Source organism: Anthonomus grandis, chromosome 16 (genome assembly GCF_022605725.1).
Source record: "Anthonomus grandis grandis chromosome 16, icAntGran1.3, whole genome shotgun sequence".
NCBI classification, from domain to species: domain Eukaryota; kingdom Metazoa; phylum Arthropoda; class Insecta; order Coleoptera; family Curculionidae; genus Anthonomus; species Anthonomus grandis.
This window is the reverse complement of record NC_065561.1, coordinates 21,745,633-21,770,097: the sequence shown is the minus strand read 5'-3', so window position 1 is coordinate 21,770,097 and position 24,465 is coordinate 21,745,633. Positions and strand designations below refer to the sequence as shown.

The 24,465-nt window shown below is 31.7% G+C and overlaps 1 protein-coding gene across 3 annotated transcripts in view; it reads left to right on the top strand.

The window, feature by feature from the left end:
- The window catches only part of LOC126745810 (adenylyl cyclase 78C-like), a 99,983-nt gene that overhangs the window by 27,373 nt on the left and 48,145 nt on the right, over positions 1-24,465 (top strand). For 2 of the 3 annotated variants that reach the window (XM_050453819.1, XM_050453820.1), the window contains exons 3-9: positions 2,930-3,140; positions 3,334-3,475; positions 3,533-3,702; positions 12,674-12,866; positions 21,913-22,100; positions 22,901-23,102; positions 23,281-23,430. In XM_050453819.1, the coding sequence (XP_050309776.1) occupies positions 2,930-3,140; positions 3,334-3,475; positions 3,533-3,702; positions 12,674-12,866; positions 21,913-22,100; positions 22,901-23,102; positions 23,281-23,430 (1,256 nt within the window). Of the gene's footprint in view, positions 1-2,929; positions 3,141-3,333; positions 3,476-3,532; positions 3,703-4,049; positions 4,134-12,673; positions 12,867-21,912; positions 22,101-22,900; positions 23,103-23,280; positions 23,431-24,465 lie in introns of those variants that run through there. The other variant, XM_050453821.1, reaches the window with a different exon arrangement.

Genomic DNA, 24,465 nt, shown 5'->3' with positions numbered 1-24,465 from the left:
TCGAGAAATTTCAAAAAATAGAAATTGACAATCCATTGCAATTTTTTCAAATATCTCGGTTTCTGTGAATTAAAATAAAAAAATTATAGAGTAATAAATGATAGAAAATACTTTTTTCTATAAGAAAGGTTCTTATAATTTTTCTTGAAAAATCAACGGTATTCGAGAAATTTCAAAAAATTAAAATTGACAATCCATTAGAATTTTTTCAAATATCTCGGTTTTTGTAAATTAAAATAAAAAAATTATAGAGTAATAAAGGATAGAAAATACTTTTTTCTATAAGAAAGGTTCTTATAATTTTTCTTGAAAAATTAACGGTTTTCGAGAAATTTCAAAAAATTAAAATTGACAATCCATTGCAATTTTTTCAAATATCTCGGTTTCTGTGAATTAAAATAAAAAAATTATAGAGTCATAAATGATAGAAAATACTTTTTTCTATAAGAAAGGTTCTTATAATTTTTCTTGAAAAATTAACGGTTTTCGAGAAATTTCAAAAAATAGAAATTGACAATCCATTGCAATTTTTTCAAATATCTCGGTTTCTGTGAATTAAAATAAAAAAATTATAGAGTAATAAATGATAGAAAATACTTTTTTCCATAAGAAAGGTTCTTATAATTCTTCTTGAGAAATTAACGGTTTTCGAGAAATTTCAAAAAATAGAAATTGACAATTCATTGCAATTTTTCCAAATAACTCGGTTTCTGTGAATTAAAATAAAAAAATTATAGAGTAATAAATGATAGAAAATACTTTTTTCTATAAGAAAGGTTCTTATAATTTTTCTTGAAAAATTAACGGTTTTCGAGAAATTTCAAAAAATAGAAATTGACAATCCATTGCAATTTTTTCAAATATCTCGGTTTCTGTGAATTAAAATAAAAAAATTATAGAGTAATAAATGATAGAAAATACTTTTTTCTATAAGAAAGGTTCTTATAATTTTTCTTGAAAAATCAACGGTATTCGAGAAATTTCAAAAAATTAAAATTGACAATCCATTAGAATTTTTTCAAATATCTCGGTTTTTGTAAATTAAAATAAAAAAATTATAGAGTAATAAAGGATAGAAAATACTTTTTTCTATAAGAAAGGTTCTTATAATTTTTCTTGAAAAATTAACGGTTTTCGAGAAATTTCAAAAAATTAAAATTGACAATCCATTGCAATTTTTTCAAATATCTCGGTTTCTGTGAATTAAAATAAAAAAATTATAGAGTCATAAATGATAGAAAATACTTTTTTCTATAAGAAAGGTTTTTATAATTTTTCTTGAAAAATTAACGGTTTTCGAGAAATTTCAAAAAATAGAAATTGACAATCCATTGCAATTTTTTCAAATATCTCGGTTTCTGTGAATTAAAATAAAAAAATTATAGAGTAATAAATGATAGAAAATACTTTTTTCCATAAGAAAGGTTCTTATAATTCTTCTTGAGAAATTAACGGTTTTCGAGAAATTTCAAAAAATAGAAATTGACAATTCATTGCAATTTTTCCAAATAACTCGGTTTCTGTGAATTAAAATAAAAAAATTATAGAGTAATAAATGATAGAAAATACTTTTTTCTATAAGAAAGGTTCTTATAATTTTTCTTGAAAAATTAACGGTTTTCGAGAAATTTCAAAAAATAGAAATTGACAATCCATTGCAATTTTTTCAAATATCTCGGTTTCTGTGAATTAAAATAAAAAAATTATAGAGTAATAAATGATAGAAAATACTTTTTTCCATAAGAAAGGTTCTTATAATTCTTCTTGAGAAATTAACGGTTTTCGAGAAATTTCAAAAAATAGAAATTGACAATTCATTGCAATTTTTCCAAATAACTCGGTTTCTGTGAATTAAAATAAAAAAATTATAGAGTAATAAATGATAGAAAATACTTTTTTCTATAAGAAAGGTTCTTATAATTCTTCTTGAGAAATTAACGGTTTTCGAGAAATTTCAAAAAATTAAAATTGACAATCCATTGCAATTTTTTCAAATATCTCGGTTTCTGTGAATTAAAGTAAAAAAATTATAGAGTAATAAATGATAGAAAATACTTTTTTCCATAAGAAAGGTTCTTGTAATTTTTCTTGAAAAATTAACGGTTTTCGAGAAATTTCAAAAAATTAAAATTGACAATCCATTGCAATTTTTTTAAATATCTCGGTTTCTGTGAATTAAAATAAAAAAATTATAGAGTAATAAATGATAGAAAATACTTTTTTCCATAAGAAAGGTTCTTATAATTTTTCTTGAAAAATCAACGGTATTCGAGAAATTAAAAAAAAAATATATTGACTATCCATTGCAATTTTTCCAAATAACTCGGTTTCTAATAATCAAAATAAAAAAAATTATAAAGCGAAAAACGATAGAAAATTATTTTCTCTATAATAAAGGTTCTCTTAAATAAACAATCACGAACAATTTTCAATATTTAAATATATAAAATATTGAGACTATTAGGCATTATATAATTGCACGCACACATGTCAAACGCATACAATTAATTGCCTAAATAAACTTTGCTATTCGAACAATTTATTCAATAATCAATGAGTTTACTGTTTCGACGATATTATATGGCAATCTACCGTTGTTTACGAATGAACCGTTAGTTACTAATTTTTCTTTTATTCCAGGCATTTACGGTAATTCTCCTATTTTATTTCGGACATTTATTAATAATTGATATACTAATAATATACTAATTTGCTCATTTTGCTTGGGTGCCGAATCCAATGACAGAATGCTTCAATAAGAACATTTTATTATTACTATTTATAGGCAAATAAGGCAAATAAAAAAAAATGTCCTGCCATGGATTTGAGCACCGATTTGCCATCATTTATTCCTTACAAGAAGCCACATTTGCATAAGTGCTGAACTCAATAACAGAATGCCTTAATGTGACATATTGTTTTATTGCAGGAATAACAACAAGACCCATAGCAAAGTACTGTGGGAAAAGGCGGTACGTTCGGTGTCAAGGGAACGTCGGAAAGCCAGACTTACCGCTATAGCGTTAACGTTGGTGGACAAAACCAAGTTTCAAGACATCGCTATTACTCTCACCCCACCTTCTTCACCTAAAAGTTTTACCTCGAACAATATTAACGAGAACTGCAACAACTGGAATAACGTAAGCTATAAAAACGAATGTGTCCATTTAGACTCGTGGTATCACCCTTAGTATGTCTTGTGAAAAATTAATGAAATAATCAAAGGCAGTGTTTGACTTAAGGCTTGACCTCTCTTGCATTAAAACCTTATGCAGTCAAATAAATGGTATTAACTCTGTATATGTTTGTGTATTGTATTTTTTTTAATTTAAGGAAAAACACAGCAATAAATTAAACAAAGAGTCTCGGATAGCAATAGACCTCGAGGATCCATCGGATCCTAAAAAACCCAATGGACTTTACGATGATTGTTTCAGTCAGGACAGGGTGTATTTGGACGAGACGAATACGAAACGTGAGTTTATTTTTAATATTTTTTTTTGCTTTATAATTATTGAATGTTTTATTTTAGCTGACCTCGCCTCGGTTTTTAAAAAAGGGCTCATGTACAAAGGGATCTACTGGCCTAGTCTGACCAACAGTTTCCATTGTAAGCATTTGGAATTGGCGTACTTACGTTACTCGCATCGGCAGAGGCAAAAAGCTTTGATAATCGTCAATATTGTGGATCTCCTTTTGAAGGTAGGCGTTACGAAATTAATTGGCAAAAAAGTTGGGTACTAGTAGTTCGATTTCTATTTTTACCATAAGGTTTGGTAAACGATTGTGGAAAAACTATAAGACTTTTCTTTATAATTCCAACGGTTCTTGCATGTTCTTATTTTTCTGAATCCAATGAAACCATTTGCAAGCTTGTATCTATGATAGTTTTTGAGATATCGTAGTTTTGAAGGTAAATTTTAGGGGCAAAAGAGTCGATAAACTTGGAAATTTTGAACGTGCTGTAACTACTAGAGCGGTTGTCAAATTTAATCATAACGCAGTGTTTTTGTGATCTATGAGGGAAGATCTTGTTGCTAGTATGGTTAGTGCAATTTCTAAAAAAATTTTTTTTTTGGTATAAAGAAAAGCATGAAAAACTTTAAACTTTGAAAGACGATTGTAAGAAAACTGTAAGTTCTTTCTCCATAATTCCAACGGTTTTTAAATAATTTATTTTTTCTGAATCTAATGAGATTATTTGCAAGGTCGTAGCTCTCTTAATTGTCGAGAAATGGCATTTTAAGAGGTAAATTTTAGGGGCAAAAAAAATACACTTGAGCTTCTTCAAAATGCTGTAATTCTTAGAGCTCTTAAATCCAGTAAAACTCAAATGTTCTATAGAGTAAGATCTTGCTAGTTAATTCAATTTCAATTTTTTTTTTTATAAAAAAATCGAAACTGAAAAAGGATTGCAAAAAAACTATAGCTGACTTCTTCATAATTCCAACGGTCCTTACATGTTCTCATTTTTCTGAATCCAATAAAGTTATCGGCAAGATTGTATCTATAATAGTTTCTGAGATCCTTGAAGGTCGCCAAACTTTCGAGAATTTTCCTGAGGTATGTGGCATATTTTTGGTGCTAGTGGACTAAAGAAAAAGTGGCATTTTTCTTCCCAAACAATTTCATATATGAACGTTTTTTGTACTTACCGAGTGAGAGGCAATTTTGGCAAGCAAGGTCCAAGACTAAGATTTTTGTTCCTTACAGGACGTTTTTGAGTATAACTTAAGTATTACTTAAAAAATTTTCATAATTCTTTCACAGTAATACAATGGACATCCTGAAGATTGATTTTGGGCTAAAAACGTTATTTTGTGTATATAATTCGAATAATTGGAGCAATTTTGGTTGGGTCATATTTTTCTTGGTAAATATTCACTTTCCATGAGAATCTTTGAATGAAATAATTGGAATCTTCTTAAAAGGGTTCTAGTCATAAAAGAGGTATTTCTTGCCTAACAATTTTATATAAGAATGATTTTCGTACCTCAAAAATTTACTGAGTTAGAGCCGATTTTGTCACTCAAGGTCCAAGACGCACCAAATTTTCAAACTCACAATGAAACTTTTTAGTTCTTAGGAAACATTTTTGGCCCTAACTTGGGAACCACTTGAAATATTTTTACGATTCTTTCAGAACGTTTTTAGAATATTTGGAGCCTTCTGAATCGTTTGGTACTACTATATAAGTCGTACGTCTAATAGTTTCCAAGCTACAAGAATTCAAAGGTTCTTATTAAATTCTGTATATTTGTTTTACAGACCGAAAATGGTCAACTTTGATTTTTTTTCCTGGAAAAACTAATAATTTTCAATTATTTTCTTTAACGTTTTTAAAATATTTGAAACCTTCTGAATCGTTTGGTACTACTGAAAAAGTCGTACCTCTTACAGTTTTTAACCACAGAAATTCAAAGTTTCTTATTAAATTTTGTATATTTGTCTTACAGGCCGAAAATGGTCAATTTTGAATTTTTAAAAAAAAAAAAACTAATAACTTTAAATTTTTTCCTTTAACGTTTTTAAAATATTTGAAACCTTCTAAATCGTTTGGTACTACTAAAAAAGTCGTACCTCTTACAGTTTCTAAGCTACGGTAATTCAAAGATTCTTATTAAATTTTGTATATTTGTTTTACAGTCCGAAAATAGTCAACTTTGAATATTTTTTTTGGAAAAACTAATAACTTTCAATTATTTCCTTTAACGTTTTTTGAATATTTTGAACCTTCTGAATCGTTTGGTACTACTGAAAAAAACGTGCCTCTTATAGTTTCCAAGCTACGGAAATTCAAAGTTTTTTATTAAATTTTGTATATTTGTCTTACAGTCCGAAAATGGTCAAATTTGAATTTTTTTTCTGGAAAAACTAATAACATTCAATCATTTCCTTTAACGTTTTTAGAATATTTGGAACCTTCTGAATCGTTTGGTACTACTGAAAAAGTCGTACGTCTAATAGTTTCCAAGCTACGGGAATTCAAAGTTTCTTATTAAATTTTGTATATTTGTCTTACAGTCCGAAAATGGTCAACTTTGAATTTTTTTCCTGGAAAAACTAATAACTTTCAATTATTCCCTTTAACGTTTTTAGAATATTTGGAACCTTCTTAATCGTCTGGTACTACTGAAAAAGTCGTACCTCTTACAGTTTCCAAGCTACGGGACTTCAAAGATTCTTATAAAATTCTGTATATTTGTTTTACAATCTAAAAATGGTCAATTTTGAATTTTTTTTCTAAAAAAACTAATAATTTTCAATTATTTTCTTTAACATTTTTAGAATATTTAAAACCCTCTGAATCGTTTAGTACTACTAAAAAAGTCGTACGTCTTATAGTTTTCAAGCTACGGAAATTCAAAGATTCTTATTAAATTCTGTATATTTGTTTTACAGTCCGAAAATGGTCAATTTTGAATGTTTTTCCTGAAAAAACTAATAACTTTCAATTATTTCCTTTAACGTTTTTAAAATATTTGGAACCTTCTGAATCGTTTGGTATTACTGGAAAAGTCATACGTCTTATAGTTTCCAATCTACGGGAATTCAAAGATTCTTATTAAATTCTGTATATTTGTTTTACAGTCTAAAAATGGTCAATTTTGAATTTTTTTTCTAAAAAAACTAATAATTTTCAATTATTTTCTTTAACATTTTTAGAATATTTAAAACCCTCTGAATCGTTTAGTACTACTAAAAAAGTCGTACGTCTTATAGTTTCCAAGCTACGGGAATTCAAAAATTCTTATTAAATTCTGTATATTTGTTTTACAGTCCGAAAATGGTCAATTTTGAATTTTTTTTCCTGAAAAAACTAATAACTTTCAATTATTTCCTTTAACGTTTTTAAAATATTTGGAACCTTCTGAATCGTTTGGTATTACTGGAAAAGTCATACGTCTTATAGTTTCCAATCTACGGGAATTCAAAGATTCTTATTAAATTCTGTATATTTGTTTTACAGTCTAAAAATGGTCAATTTTGAATTTTTTTTCTAAAAAAACTAATAACTTTCAATTATTTTCTTTAACATTTTTAGAATATTTAAAACCCTCTGAATCGTTTGGTACTACTAAAAAAGTCGTACGTCTTATAGTTTTCAAGCTACGGAAATTCAAAGATTCTTATTAAATTCTGTATATTTGTCTTATAGTCCAAAAATGGTCAACTTTGAATTTTTTTTCTAAAAAAACTAAAAACTTTCAATTATTTCCTTTAACGTTTTTAAAATATTTGGAACTTTCTGAATCGTTTGGTACTACTGAAAAAGTCGTATGTCTTATAGTTTCCAAGCTACGGGAATTCAAAGATTCTTATTAAATTCTGTATATTTGTTTTACAGTCTGAAAATGGTCAATTTTGAATTTTTTTTCTAAAAAAACTAAAAATTTTCAATTATTTTCTTTAACATTTTTAGAATATTTGAAACCCTCTGAATCGTTTGGTACTACTAAAAAAGTCGTACCTTTTACAGTTTCTAAGCTACGGTAATTCAAAGATTCTAATTAAATTCTGTATATTTGTTTTACAGTCCAAAAATGGTCAAGTTTGAATTTTTTTCCTAAAAAAACTAAAAACTTTCAATTATTTCCTTTAACGTTTTTAAAATATTTGGAACTTTCTGAATCGTTTGGTACTACTGAAAAAGTGGTACGTCTTATAGTTTCCAAGCTACGGGAATTCAAAGATTCTTATTAAATTCTGTATATTTGTTTTGTAGTCCAAAAATGGTCAACTTTGAATTTTTTTTCTAAAAAACTAATAATTTTCAACTTTTTCCTTTAACGTTTTTAGAATATTTGAAATCTTCTGAATCATTTGGTACTACTATATAAGTCGTACGTCTCATAGTTTCCAAGCTACGAGAATTCAAAGTTTTTTATTAAATTTTGTATATTTGTCTTACAGTCCGAAAATGGTCAACTTTGAATTTTTTTCCTGGAAAAAGAAATAACTTTCAATTATTCCCTTTAACGTTTTTAGAATATTTGGAACCTTCTGAATCGTTTGGTACTACTAAAAAAGTCGTACCTTTTACAGTTTCTAAGCTACGGTAATTCAAAGATTCTTATTAAATTCTGTATATTTGTTTTACAGTCCAAAAATGGTCAAGTTTGAATTTTTTTCCTGGAAAATTCAATAACTTTCAATTATTTCCTTTAATGTTTTTAAAATATTTGGAACTTTCTGAATCGTTTGGTACTACTGAAAAAGTCGTACGTCTTATAGTTTCCAAGCTACGGGAATTCAAAGATTCTTATTAAATTCTGTATATTTGTTTTACAGACCGAAAATGGTCAACTTTGAATTTTTTTCCTGAAAAAACTAATAACTTTTAATTATTTCCTTTAACGTTTTTAAAATATTTGGAACCTTCTGAATCGTCTGGTACTACTGAAAAAGTCGTACGTCCTATAGTATCCAAGCTACGGGCATTGAAACTTTGGAATTTTTTCCTAAATTTCCCTATGGATTTAATAGATAGAATCTCTTTAATTATGGCGTTTGTCGTTAGTAATTTCGGTTATCCTTGTCTAAAAACTAAGCTAGTAAAAAGTTTGCAAATATCTAAATGTGCTTTTTTAAGGATATCTGATAGCCATGGTTTTTTTTGTTATTTATTGCTTTGGAAAGCGATTATGGGAAAACTATTAAATTCTTCTTTACAATTCCAACGGATCTTGCATGTCTTTGTTCTTCTAAACCCAAAGAGACCATCGGCAAAACCCTATCTATAACAGTTTCCGAGATATGGAAATTTTGGAAAAAATTATAGCACCTAAGTTTTTGATCAAATTTTAACGTTAAATAGATATACCAGTGTAATTGAAGGAAGTTTCCGATAGGTAAATACAAAACACTTAATTGGCTTTGTTTGAAAGTTTTAAACTGGTTAACGGACTCTCTCGCTATACGTATTTTACCTGATTGCTTAAATACGGTTAGTAAAACTAATGAAACAGCGGTAAAGGGCAAATTCGAGAAATGACACTTCAAACTACCCCATTATGCTCCATCAGTGATTACTCAAAGACATAATTTCAATGAAACTCCCCTCGCTTTATAACTAATAAAACTTGCAGACCCTTCGGGTCTCACTTTGACGATTGACGTGACAAATTTCCAGTTGACGAAGGTAGAAATGGCAATTGCGATGTAACGCCAACCTTTTTTTTGTGTATAGAGTTAAATAAACAATTAGCCCTAAGCCCTAAAACGCCATAAAATCTTATTTTAAGCAATTAGAAGGGTGTCCCCAAACCTAACGCATCTCATCACAGTGGTGAACTCATTAGACCGGTATTTTAATAAATTCGCGCAATTTTGGCGAGGGTAAATGAATTATAAAGTTAAATTGTTTTCTGTGTACAATAAGGGGTGGCAAAACCCTTTCGGTGCAAGAACGACTAGAATTCTTAAGGTTTTAATTATTTTCAAATTACTGAAAGGAAATTGGGTTTTTTATGGATCAAATCCTACAGAGAACACACACACGTCATTGATTCATTCATCTTCAGGAGATATCATTCAACTCTTTCTTCTCGATTAAGTTGCAGGAAATAAATATTCCTAATAATAATTTTTCAACACCCATTTTCCCATATATGTTGAAATATTGTTAAGTTCAAAAATTCGACTCGAAGGACCAACTATGTTAATGTCAATGAGGTAAATTGTCTTGGGTTCACTGGCCAATAACTCGCATTTTAATGACCTGATTTACTTGATTATGGTCTCAAATGAATACTATGGCTTTTCTTAACATTTCTGTGTAATTTCATTTAAATCCCATTAATTGCACATGTATTATTTAAGTCTTTGTAACTGACGTCCAAGTATAGTAAAACTAGGGAAATTGTTGTGGGTTCCCTGCCCTATAACTCATGAGTTTATGCTCCGATTAACTTGATTATGGTCTTGATGAATACTGAGACTTTCTTTAACGTCTTTATAAAATTTCGTTTAAATCTCTTCAATAATAATTTTTTTATTCAATTTTTCATGATTGAGAAATGAGAAATGAAAAATTGTTGTTTTATACAATAATCCCTTTTTTTCATTTCTTTCTTAAAACAATTAAATTTTTTAGTATCAAACTTTTAAAGCAAATTTTGCGCTGAATAAAACGAGTTTAAACAGGATGTCATTATCTGCATTATTACCGAGATATTGGTATTTAAGTCCAGAAATCTGGCTCGAAGGACCAATTATGTAAACATAAATATCTCGTATATTATTAAATTATTTTATAAATTAATTTAATAATCAAGCTTGTATGTTTTTAATAAGAACAATTGTCAGTACATTTTTTTTTATTTGTACAATTATTTTGTCTTTTACAGTCCAAAAATGAATACAGAATTTAATAAGAAGCTTTGAATTTTTATAGCTGGAAAATATAAGGTGTACGACTTTTTCAGTAGTAACAAATGATTCAGAAGGTTTCAAATATTTTAAAAACGTTAAAGGAAAAAATTTAAAGTTAGTAGTTTTTTCAGAAAAAAAATTCAAAATTGACCATTTTCGGACTGTAAAACAAATATATAGAATTTAATAAGAATCTTTGAATTCCCGTAGCTTGGAAACTATAAGACGTACGTCTTTTTCAGTGGTACCAAACGATTCAGAAGGTTCCAAATATTTTAAAAACGTTAAAGAAAATAATTGAGCGTTATTAGTTTTTCCAGGAAAAAAATTCAAAGTTGACCATTTTCGGACTGTAAAACAAATATACAGAATTTAACAAGAATGTTTGAATTCCCGTAGATTGGAAACTATAAGACGTACGTCTTTTTTAGTAGTACCAAACGATTCAGAAGGTTCTATATATTTTAAAAACGTTAAAGGAAAAAATTTAAAGGTATTAGTTTTTTCAGGAAAAAAATTTAAAATTGACCATTTTCGGACTGTAAAACAAATATATAGAATTTAATAAGAATCTTTGAATTCCCGTAGCTTGGAAACTATAAGAGGTACGACTTTTTCAGTTATACCAGACGATTCAGAAGGTTCCAAATATTCTAAAAAAGTTAAAGGAAATAATTAAAAATTATTAGTTTTTGTAGAAAAAAAATTCAAAGTTGACCATTTTTGGACTGTAAAACAAATATACAGAATTTAATAAGAATCTTTGAATTCCCGTAGCTTGGAAACTATAAGACGTACGACTTTTTCAGTAGTACCAAACGAGTCAGAAGATTCCAAATATTTTAAAAACGTTAAAGGAAAAAATTTAACGTTATTAGTTTTTTTAGAAGAAAAAATCAAAGTTGACCATTTTCGGTCTGTAAAAGGCAAAATAATTGTACATACAGAGACATAGACCAAGATATTTGCTAGATATTTAAAGAAAATTCAACCCTATCCAAAAATGTTCGCTCGAAGGACCAACTATCTAAATGTACATGTAATGGTTTTTGAGTACAAATGAAAAGTACAATTTTTGTAACGTGAATCTTCCCTAGGGATTTTAAATAAAGCCAACCTTATCCAAAGATGCCTGGAATTACCAATAAAAAATATATTTTTTATTTGATACTGTACAGTTTTTTTATGGTAAAATGGTTATTGCACAACTATCATAATTTTTACAATCCACGCCTATTTTCCTACCCATGTACAGTTTTGGAATAAATTTTTAAGTGTATATATTTTTTAAAAATGCTTTTTGACCAAATTTTCACTAAAAAGTACAATTTTTATCAAATTTAATCAAAAACAAAAAACTGTGAAATTGTTTTAAAATATGTACAATTTTTTTCTTTAAATTATAAATTTCCTGCCAATTCTAGTAAGTAGTACAATTTTCTTATGAGTTAAGGAGATCAGATACGTAAATACCATAGCACTTAAATGTACAATTTTTTTAACTGCAATGCATCATTGTACGTATTGTAATTGTATTTTTTTAAATGGTTTTCGAGCAAACTTTTACCAAAAAGTACAATTTTCCTACCAAAATTTAAAAAATGTACAATCTTTGTAGAAATTTGAAACAACGACTTGAAATTTGTACAATTTTTATGACGATCTCCAAAATGTACAATATTTAATTCTGCATTTAAAAAAACAATAAATTTAATTTTTTTCAAATTTGAAATCTGTACAATTAATTCTTTTCAAATTATAATTTTTTTCCATTTTTAGTAAAAAGTACAATTTTTAGTCTATAAAATGTATAATTCTCAAGCCTGCACTTTAAAAAAATTGTCAATTTAATTTTTTTCAAATTTGAATTTTGTACAATTATTTTTCTTCGGATTAGGCAATTTTTAATAAAAAGTACTATTTCCATGACGGTTCAAAAAATTGTACAATTTTCAAGCCTGTATTTTTCTAAAATAGAAAATTGTCGGTACAGTTCTTTTAGGGTTTAAACATAGTACAATTATTTCTCTAGAGATTTAAAATTTTCTGTCATTTTTAGTAAAGTACAATTTTTCTCATAAGCCTAAAAAAAATTAAATTTATAATTGACATGGCACTCAAATGTACAATTTTGAGAAAATGTACAATGAGTCAAATTCCCTTAAAAAAAAGCACAATAGGTAAACTGGTCCTATTATTTATAAAAAAGTACAACAGTTTCCTTTTCCTGTCATTTTTAGTATAATTTCCATTTTTTTGACTAACCCTCCACATTCATCAATCTTCTATCTCTTTCTAGGTTGCATTGATAATAGTCTGGCCGAGCAACGATCAACTCCTAATTCTCTCAGACTACACAGACGAAATCATTTGGTCAGTTTGCTGCATGTCCATTAACATTGCAGTATGCGTCCTTGGATGGTGGAGGTGTTTCGCTAACAACTACCTACACTGGGCAGCTGCTTGCACTTGGTTATTGCTGACCATTCAGAGTGAGTATTTTATCCAGCACTTAAGAGAGTACAGTTTGGTTTTCAAAGTATGCACTCACTTCAAAGTCCAATATCTCGAAAGGTATTTGAGGTGTTTGAATAGGGTAAAAAGGATCATGATCAGAAAACTATTTCAGAGAAATATTGTTTAGGGTTCAAACCAATTTAGGCAAAAGTTTTGGAGATATCGGACTTTTTAGGCAGTGGTGTCCAAGAATGCAAATTCATTTTCAAAGTGAGCACTCACTTCAAAGTCCAATATCTGGAAAAGTAATGGAGATATTTATATGCAATAAAAAGAATAATATTAAGAAAACTATCCTATTAAATTGTTGTTAAGGGTTCAAACCAATCCAGGAAAAAGTTTGGGAAATATCAGACTTTTTAGGCAGTGGTGTCCAAGAATGCAAATTCATTTTCAAGGTGAGCACTCACTTCAAAGTTCAAAATCTGGAAAAGTAATAGAGGTATTTGCATGCAATAAAAAGAATAATATTAAAAAAACTATTTTATTGAAATGTTGTTGAGGGTTCAAACTAATCCAGGAAAAAATTTTGGAGATATCAGACTTTTTAGGCAGAAGTGTCCAAGAACGCAGTTTGATTTTCAAAGTAAGCCCTCACTTCAAAGTCCAATATCTGAAAAGGTAATTGAGGTATTTGAATAGGGTAAAAAGGATCATGATCAGAAACCTATTCCAGAGAAATATTATTTAGAGTTCAAAGCAATTTAGGCAAAAGTCTTGGAAATATCAGCATTTTTAGGCAGTGGTGTCCAAGAATGCAGTTTGATTTTCAAAGTGAGCACTCACTTCAAAGTCCAATATCTCGAAAGATATTTGAGGTGTTTGAATAGGGTAAAAAGTATCATAATTAGAAAACTATTCCATAGAAATGTTGTCTAGGGTTCAAACCAATTTAAGCAAAAGTCTTGGAAATATCAGACTTTTTAGGCAGTGGTGTCCAAGAACGCAGTTTGATTTTCAAAGTGAGCACCCACTTCAAAGTCCAATATCTGGAAAGGTATTTAAGGTATTTGAATAGAGTAAAAAGGATCTTGATCAAAAAACTATTCTAGAGAAATGTTGTTTGGGGTTCAAACCAATCCAGGAAAGAGTTTGGAAAATATCAGACTTTTTAGGCAGTGGTGTCCAAGAATGCAAATTTATTTTCAAAGTGTGCACTCATTTCAAAGTCCAATATCTGGAAAAGTAATGGAGATATTTGCATGCAATAAAAAGAATAATATTAAGAAAACTATTTTATTAAAATGCTGTTGAGGGTTCGAACCAATCCAGGAAAGAGTTTTGGAAATATCAGACTTTTTAGGTAATGGTGTCCAAAAAATTAGTTTGATCCTTAAAGCAACCACTCACTTTAAAGTCCGATATCTAGAAAAGTACTACAGGTATTTGCATGCAATAAAAAGCATAATATTCACAAAACTATTCTACTTTTAGCTCAAAATTAACCAGTCAATAATGCTAAAAATATCTGAGAAAAAAATCAAACACAAGCTGTTCTGGTGGCATTTTCTGAAAATAAAAATTCAGTCACAAAGCAGGACGTTCTTTCGAGAATTTAAATTAAATATTTAAATAACTCGGTGCATTTCAAGTCTGTGCATGGAACTTTTTTGCCTAAGCACGTATTTTATAAAATAAAACTTTCCGCTTTATGTTCCTTATAAACCTGGAAACATTTGCACAAATGTGATTTATGGATCGTAATATTTAAATCAGTCCTAGTTGTACCAAAAATTTTATATAAGGACCCATTAGCTTATATTTAATTATAACTTGCGTTCAAAATAAACTGCTGAATTATGAATTAAACCAACTGGAAATTAAGCTAATTCACCGCATGTTATAGAGTAGAATTAGTGAATCATTGTATCGGACAGAAATCGAGTTAAACTTTTAGTATCCGATAGTCTGGAAATTATTCAATTATTTCATATTTAAACGGACAAATATAATTAAATAAATTCTTCTAAATTACGAGTCATGAACAGATAACAGATAGAGAGTTTTTACATCAGGAAATTTCCTTAAAAAGGTTAAATCTAATTTTAAATTGCCTTTCTCGGATGTTCGGGAAACGTGATGCCCTTTTACAATTGAATTTTTAAAAGTTAGACTTTAATAAAACTACCTTTGATAAGGATTTCGTTTCTTTACTTTGACGTTTTAAGTGAAGGTTAGCGTAGTGAAAAGATCCCGAATTTATTGAAAATTATGAAAAATATTTCAAGGGCCAACGTTAAATTAAACAGGAGTAATATGTCTTGAAACAAACTTTGGCGTTGTATCCATTTAAGTTATGCCATAACTTTAAAAAAATGAAAGTGGACAAACGCACTTTTAAACTCTTTGAGTCTTTGACGATCGCTATGAAATGATTTCTCACGTTTGTTAAGATCATCATTAAGTTAGAAAAGTGTAATTTCAAGGTGATCCTGGACGTTACTGAGGAGTATAAGGCGATCGGAAGTAAAAAAATGCACTTTTGACTCACTTTTTGGCACTTAAACCCCTCTGAGACTCAAGAAACCTTGACGATCGCTATGAAATAACATATCGCGTTTAAAAGGATCATTATTTAGTTAGAAAAGAGCAATTTCAAGAAAATCCTGGACGTTACTGAAAAGTGAAATGCGATCGAAAGTGACAAAATGCACTTTTGACCCACTTTTTGGCATTTAAACCCCTCTGAGACTCAAGAATCTTTGACGATCGCTATGAAATGACTTTTCACGTTTGCAAAGATCATAATTTAATTAGAAAAGTACAATTTCAAGGCGATCCTGAACGTTACTGAAGAGTGAGATGCGATCGAAAGTGAAAAAATGCACTTTTGGCCCACTTTTTGACCCTTAAACCCCTCTGAGACTCGAGAATCATTGACGATCGCTATGAAATGACCTCTCACGTTTGTAAAGATCATAATTAAGTTAGAAAAGTACAATTTCAAGGTGATCCTGGACGATACTGCAGAGTGAGATGCGATCGAAAGAGAAAAAATGCACTTTTGACCCACTTTTTGGCACTTAAACCCCTCTGGGAGTCAAGAATCTTCGACGATCACTATTAAATGACCTCTCACGTTTGTAAAGATCATAATTAAGTTAAAAAAGTACAATTTTAAGGCGATCCTGAACGTTACTGAAGAGTGAGATGCGATCGAAAGTGAAAAAATGCACTTTTGACCCACTTTTTCGCACTTAAACCCCTCAGAGACTCAAGAATCTTTGACGATCGCTATGAAATGACCTCTCACGTTTGAAAAGGTCATCATTAAGTTAGAAAAGTATAATTTCAAGGCGATCCTGGACGTTACTGAAGAGTGAGATGCGATCGAAAGTGAAAAAATGCACTTTTGACCCACTTTTTCGCACTTAAATCCCTCTGACACTCAAGAATCTTTGACAATCGCTATGAAATAACCTCTCACGTTTGTAAATATCATAACTAAGTTAGAAAAGTACAATTTCAAGGTGATCCTGGACGTTACTGAAGAGTGAAATGCGATCGAAAGTGAAAAAATGCACTTTTGACCCACTTTTTCGCACTTAAACCCCTCTGGGAGTCAAGAATTGTTGACGATCGCTATGAAATGACTTTTCACGTTAGTAAAGATCATAATTAAGTTAGAAAAGTACAATTTCAAGGTGATCCTGGACGTTACTGCAGAGTGAGATGCGATCGAAAGTGAAAAAATGCACTTTTGACCCACTTTTTCGCACTTAAACCCCTCTGAGACTCAAGAATCTCTGACGATCGCTATAAAATGATCTCTCACGTTTGTAAAAATCATAACTAAGTTAGAAAAGTACAATTTTAAGGCGATCTTGAACGTTACTCAAGAGTGAAATGCGATCGAAAGTGAAAAAATGCACTTTTGACCCACTTTTTCGCACTTAAACCCCTCTGAGACTCAAGAATCTTTGACGATCGCTATAAAATAACATTTCACGTTTGGAAAGATCATCATTAAGTTAGAAAAGTGCAATTTCAAGGCGATCCTGAACGTTACTGAAGAGTGAGATGCGATCGAAAGTGAAAAAATGCACTTTTGACCCACTTTTTGACCCTTAAACCCCTCTGAGACTCGAGAATCATTGACGATCGCTATGAAATGACCTCTCACGTTTGTAAAGATCATAATTAAGTTAGAAAAGTACAATTTCAAGGTGATCCTGGACGTTACTGAAGAGTGAAATGCGATCGAAAGTGAAAAAATGCACTTTTGACCCACTTTTTCGCACTTAAACCCCTCTGGGAGTCAAGAATTGTTGACGATCGCTATGAAATGACTTTTCACGTTAGTAAAGATCATAATTAAGTTAGAAAAGTACAATTTCAAGGTGATCCTGGACGTTACTGCAGAGTGAGATGCGATCGAAAGTGAAAAAATGCACTTTTGACCCACTTTTTCGCACTTAAACCCCTCTGGGAGTCAAGAATTGTTGACGATCGCTATGAAATGACTTTTCACGTTAGTAAAGATCATAATTAAGTTAGAAAAGTACAATTTCAAGGTGATCCTGGACGATACTGCAGAGTGAGATGCGATCGAAAGAGAAAAAATGCACTTTTGACCCACTTTTTGGCACTTAAACCCCTCTGGGAGTCAAGAATCTTCGACGATCACTATTAAATGACCTCTCACGTTTGTAAAGATCATAATTAAGTTAAAAAAGTACAATTTTAAGGCGATCCTGAACGTTACTGAAGAGTGAGATGCGATCGAAAGTGAAAAAATGCACTTTTGACCCACTTTTTCGCACTTAAACCCCTCAGAGACTCAAGAATCTTTGACGATCGCTATGAAATGACCTCTCACGTTTGAAAAGGTCATCATTAAGTTAGAAAAGTATAATTTCAAGGCGATCCTGGACGTTACTGAAGAGTGAGATGCGATCGAAAGTGAAAAAATGCACTTTTGACCCACTTTTTCGCACTTAAATCCCTCTGACACTCAAGAATCTTTGACAATCGCTATGAAATAACCTCTCACGTTTGTAAATATCATAACTAAGTTAGAAAAGTACAATTTCAAGGTGATCCTGGACGTTACTGAAGAGTGAAATGCGATCGAAAGTGAAAAAATGCACTTTTGACCCACTTTTTCGCACTTAAACCCCTCTGGGAGTCAAGAATTGTTGACGATCGCTATGAAATGACTTTTCACGTTAGTAAAGATCATAATTAAGTTAGAAAAGTACAATTTCAAGGTGATCCTGGACGTTACTGCAGAGTGAGATGCGATCGAAAGTGAAAAAATGCACTTTTGACCCACTTTTTCGCACTTAAACCCCTCTGAGACTCAAGAATCTCTGACGATCGCTATAAAATGATCTCTCACGTTTGTAAAAATCATAACTAAGTTAGAAAAGTACAATTTTAAGGCGATCTTGAACGTTACTCAAGAGTGAAATGCGATCGAAAGTGAAAAAATGCACTTTTGACCCACTTTTTCGCACTTAAACCCCTCTGAGACTCAAGAATCTTTGACGATCGCTATAAAATAACATTTCACGTTTGGAAAGATCATCATTAAGTTAGAAAAGTGCAATTTCAAGGCGATCCTGAACGTTACTGAAGAGTGAAATGCGATCGAAAGTGAAAAAATGCACTTTTGGCCCACTTTTTCGCACTTAAACCCCTCTGAGACTCAAGAATCTCTGACGATCGCTATGAAATGACCTCTCACGTTAGTAAAGATCATCATTAAGTTAGAAAAGTACAATTTCAAGGCGATCCTGAACGTTACTGAAGAGTGAAATGCGATCGAAAGTGAAAAAATGCACTTTTGACCCACTTTTTCGCACTTAAACCCCTCTGGGAGTCAAGAATCTTTGACGATCGCTATGAAATGACCTCACACGTTTATAAAGATCATAACTAAGTTAAAAAAGTATAATTTCAATGCGATCCTGAACGTTACTGAAGAGTGAGATGCGATCGAAAGTAAAAAAATGCACTTTTGACCCACTTTTTCGCACTTAAACCCCTCTGGGAGTCAAGAAACTTTGACGATCGCTATGAAATGACCTCTCGCGTTTGAAAAGATCTTTATTAAGTTAGAAAAGTTCAATTTCAAGGCGATCCTTGACGTTACTAAAGAATGAAATGCGATCGAAAGTGGAAAAATGCACTTTTGACCCACTTTCTCGCACTTAAACCCGTCTGAGACTCAAGAATCTTTGACGATCGCTATGAAATGACCTCTCACGTTTGTAAAGATCATAATTCAGTTAGAAAAGTACAATTTCAAGGTGATCCTGGACGTTACTCAAGAGTGAAATGCGATCGAAAGTGAACAAATGCACTTTTGACCCACTTTTTGGCACTTAAACCCCTCTGAGACTCAAGAATCTTTGACGATCGCTATGAAATGACTTTTCACGTTTGTAAAGATCATAATTCAGTTAGAAAAGTACAATTTCAAGGCGATCCTGAACGTTACTGAAGAGTGAAATGCGATCGAAATTGAAAAAATGCACTTTTGACCCACTTTTTGGCCCTTAAACCCCTCTGGGAGTCAAGAGTCTTTGACGATCGCTATGAAATGACCTCTCACGTTTGTAAAGATCATTATTAAGTTAGAAAAGTATAATTTCAAGGCGATCCTGAACGTTACTAAAGAGTGAGATGCGATCGAAAGTGAAAAAATGCACTTTTGACCCACTTTTTCGCACTTAAACCCCTCTGGGAGTCAAGAATCTTTGACGATCGTTATGAAATAACTTCTTACGTTTGTAAAGGTAATAACATAGTCAAAAAAGGACAATTTCAAGGTTATCCTGGACGTTACTGAAGAGTGAAATGCGATCGAAAGTGAAAAAATGCACTTTTGACTCATTTTTTGACACTTAAACCCCTCTGAGGCTCAAGAATCTTTGACGATCACTATGAAATGACCTCTCACGTTTGTAGAGATCATAACTAATTTAGAAAAGTATAATTTCAATGCGATCCTGGACGTTACTGAAGAGTGAGATGCGATCGAAAGAGAAAAAATGCACTTTTGACCCACTTTTTCGCACTTAAACCCCTCTGAGACTCAAGAATCTTTGACGATCGCTATAAAATAACATTTCACGTTTGGAAAGATCATCATTAAGTTAGAAAAGTACAATTTCAAAGCGATCCTGAACGTTACTGAAGAGTGAGATGCGATCGAAAGTGAAAAAATGCACTTTTGACCCACTTTTTCGCACTTAAACCCCTCTGGGAGTCAAGAATCTTTGACGATCGCTATGAAATGACCTCTCACGTTTGTAAAGATCATAACTAAGTTAGAAAAGTTCAATTTTAAGGCGATCCTGGACGTTACTGAAGAGTGAAATGCGATCGAAAGTGAAAAAATGCACTTTTGGCCCACTTTTTCGCACTTAAACCCCTCTGAGACTCAAGAATCTCTGACGATCGCTATGAAATGACCTCTCACGTTAGTAAAGATCATAATTAAGTTAGAAAAGTACAATTTCAAGGTGATCCTGGACGTTGCTGAAGAGTGAGATGCGATCGAAAGTGAAAAAATGCACTTTTGGCCCACTTTTTCGCACTTAAACCCCTCTGGGAGTCAAGAATCTTTAACGATCGCTATGAAATGACCTCTCACGTTTGTAAAGATCATAACTAAGTTAGAAAAGTGCAATTTCAAGGCGATCCTGAACGTTACTGAAAAGTGAGATGCGATCGAAAGTGAAAAAATGTACTTTTGACCCACTTTTTCGCACTTAAACCCCTCTGGGAGTCAAGAATCTTTGACGATCGCTATGAAATGATCTCTCACGTTTAAAAAGATTATTATTAAGTTAGAAAAGTACAATTTCAAGGCGATCCTGGACGTTACTAAAGAGTGAAATGCGATCGAAAGTGGAAAAATGCACTTTTGACCCACTTTTTGACACTTAAACCCCTCTGAGACTCAAGAATCTCTGACGATCGCTATAAAATAACATTTTACGTTTGAAAAGATCATAACTAAGTTAGAAAAGTGCAATTTCAAGGCGATCCTGGACGTTACTGAAGAGTGAAATGCGATCGAAAGTGAAAAAATGCACTTTTGACCCACTTTTTGACACTTAAACCCCTCTGAGACTCAAGAAACTTTGACGATCGCTATGAAATGACCTCTCGCGTTTGAAAAGATCTTTATTAAGTTAGAAAAGTTCAATTTCAAGGCGATCCTTGACGTTACTAAAGAATGAAATGCGATCGAAAGTGGAAAAATGCACTTTTGACCCACTTTCTCGCACTTAAACCCGTCTGAGACTCAAGAATCTTTGACGATCGCTATGAAATGACCTCTCACGTTTGTAAAGATCATAATTCAGTTAGAAAAATACAATTTCGAAGCGATCCTGAACGTTACTGAAGAGTGAGATGCGATCGAAAGTGAAAAAATGCACTTTTGACCCACTTTTTTGCACTTAAACCCCTCTGAGAGTCAAGAATCTTTGACGATCGCTATGAAATGACCTCTCACGTTTGTAAAGATCATAATTAAGTTAGAAAAGTACAATTTCAAGGTGATTCTGGACGTTACTGAAGAGTGAGATGTGATCGAAAGTGGAAAAATGCACTTTTGACCCACTTTTTCGCACTTAAACCCCTCTGGGAGTCAAGAATCTTTGACGATCGCTATGAAATGACCTCTCACGTTTGAAGAGATCATCATTAAGTTAGAAAAGTGCAATTTCAAGGAAATCCTGGACGTTACTGAAGAGTGAAATGCGATCGAAAGTGAAAAAATGCACTTTTGACCCACTTTTTCGCACTTAAACCTCTCTGAGAGTCAAGAATCTTTAACGATCGTTATGAAATAACTTCTTACGTTTGTAAAGGTGATAACTTAGTCAAAAAAGTACAATTTCAAGGTGATCCTGGACGTTCCTAAAGAGTTAAACGCGATCGAAGTGAAAAAATGCTCTTTATACCCACTCCTGGTCCTAAGTACTGAAAAATGTAAAGAAATGTCTGTGTGCCGAATTCAATGACAGAATACCTATCAAAAAGTACAATTTTCCATTTTAGGTATCGTTAGCGACGGCATAGGATTCGGATTAAAAGAGAGTTTGGTATGGTACGTTCTTTTCATCGTGTTCGTATCTTACGCGATGTTACCGCTACCGCTCCGATGGTGCATCATTGCCGGTTGCCTATCTGCCCTCGGCCACGTCATCCTGGTATCCGTAAAGGTCTTTTATTTGGGCAGCTATGAGGTAAGTAATATTAATAGTAGATTCTCCCTTTTCATTGTGATTTATGGCCAGACCCTCTTTTAGAGCTTTTTGGCTTATTTGAGTAATAAAATCACTTTGTCTCAAGTTTAAGGTACAGGACAAACCTTTCTTACTATTTTCAACACTTTGAGCAGGTCAATTAAAAACTGACTTTTCGAGCATTATTTAATAAACTACATAAAAGATTTGTTATTTATCGACATTTCCAGGTGATTTTGTATTCCAATTACTCTGGAAAGGCTCTATAAAGTTCTCTGATTGGCTTCACTGATACAAAATATTTAAGGTACAAGATAAACCTTTCTTACTCTCTGGAATATTGGTGTTTTAATTGATCCCTGTAAGGAAACCTTGAATATTAGATAGATTCTCCCTTCTCATTGTGACTTATCGCCAGACCCTCTTTAAGAGCTTTTTTTCTTATTGGACTAATAAAATCACTTCGTCTCCAATATTAAACCGCTCCGCATATTTCGATATTTCCACCCGGTTTTGATTGACCGCGATTCGTGAAATTCCTTTGATAATCGGCCAACTGTAAATATCTCCGTTCCCAAACATGTACCTAATTGGAGTACACAGATCGCTGGTCAGTTAAATTTTATGGGAGACGCATTATTATATTCTGAAATCGACAGGGTTTTATGGATGTTTAGATTAGGATTATTTATAGCGTGCTCGAAAGGGAATTTATTTCTGAAAACCCGTTCTCTATCCGTGGGGAAAATAAGGCCTCCTATAACCTCAAAATAATACGACTCATATTTATTCAATTGCAGTTGGAAGAGGAGGACTCTTGCAAAATAAAGCGGATATTCGCCAACGTTATTCTGTACAGTTGCGTAAACTTCGCCGGTATGTACACGAAATACTTGACCGACCGCAGTCAGCGGAAGGCATTTCTGGAAACCCACCGGTCTATGGAAATGCGATACCGCACTCAAGCGGAAAATGACAAACAGGAGAAACTACTTTTGTCAGGTAAGGAATTTATTCCTAAGGGAACTCGATATGTTTCAAAAAGACATACAGAGTGGTAAAACAGGAAGGACGCACGCCAACCGTTTCCCTTGATCCACACAATCAAAGAACACCACTGTTGAGTACCTTTAATCTTAACTGACTGTTTATTGATCATTTTTTTTTTTAATTGCCATAGTTCTACCAGACTTCGTGGCAAAAGAAATGATAAGAGACATCGAACGTGAGGAACGCGGAGGTCACTTCCAACCGCACCAGTTCCACAAGATCTACATCCACCGGTACGAAAACGTGAGCATCTTGTTCGCTGATATTAAGGGATTTACCGGTGAGTGTGCTTGAGTGATTGGCTAACAGGTAGGTAGGCTCAGTTGATTGACGACTTTTAGAAAAAATAATTTTGGATTCGCATTGGATTTAACTAGGTTTCCAGATTATTTTGTGTTCCAATATGTCTGGAAAGGCTCTGTAGAGTACTATGATTGGCTTTATTGAGTGAAGGAGTTTGAGGTGCATGACTAGCCATTCTTCTTCTTGGTTTGCAACCAATTATTGGACCAATTAATGGATTATTATTATTGGATGTAATTAATTATCATTATTATCTTCATTATCCTAATTCCTCTTCTGAGTTCGATCTTTGCTTTGACAATTAATTATAGGAAGTTGTATTTTTCATTACCCATAATATGACCGAGTAAACCTGATTTTTTCTTATTAATAGTGTCGATGGCCTTTAATTGTCATCGTTATTTACTTTGGTCATTTTGAAAATTATGAAAATCTCTTTTACTTCCTAGGAATTCTAGTTTAATTAGTGGTCTTCATGAAGCGATAAATGAAGATCCTGGAGGTCAACCTATGGTCAACAGGTCAATTAAATAATGACTTTTCAAACATTCTTAAATAAATTACATAAGACATTTGTTATTTATCGACATTTCCAGGTAATTTCGTATTCCAATTACTCTGGAAAGGCTCTATAAAGTTCTCTGATTGGCTTCATTTAGACAAAGAATTTGAGGTACAGGGCAAACGTTTCTTACTCCCAGGTAATACTGTTTTAATTAATGGTTCTCATTGAGCTATAACAGAAGACCCTGCAGCTGAAGGTTGAACTATGATCAACAGGTCAATTGAAAAACGACTTTTCAAGCATTATTTGATAAACTATATAAGAGATTTGTTACTTATAGACATTTCCAGGTAATTTTGTATTCCAATTATCCTGGAAAGCCTCTGTAGAGTTCTCTGATTGACTTTATTGAGAGAAGAAATTTGAAGCATAGGACAAACCTCTCTTCTTCTTCTTGATTTGCAACAAATTAATGGATATTAGTAATTATTTCATTATTCATTGCCA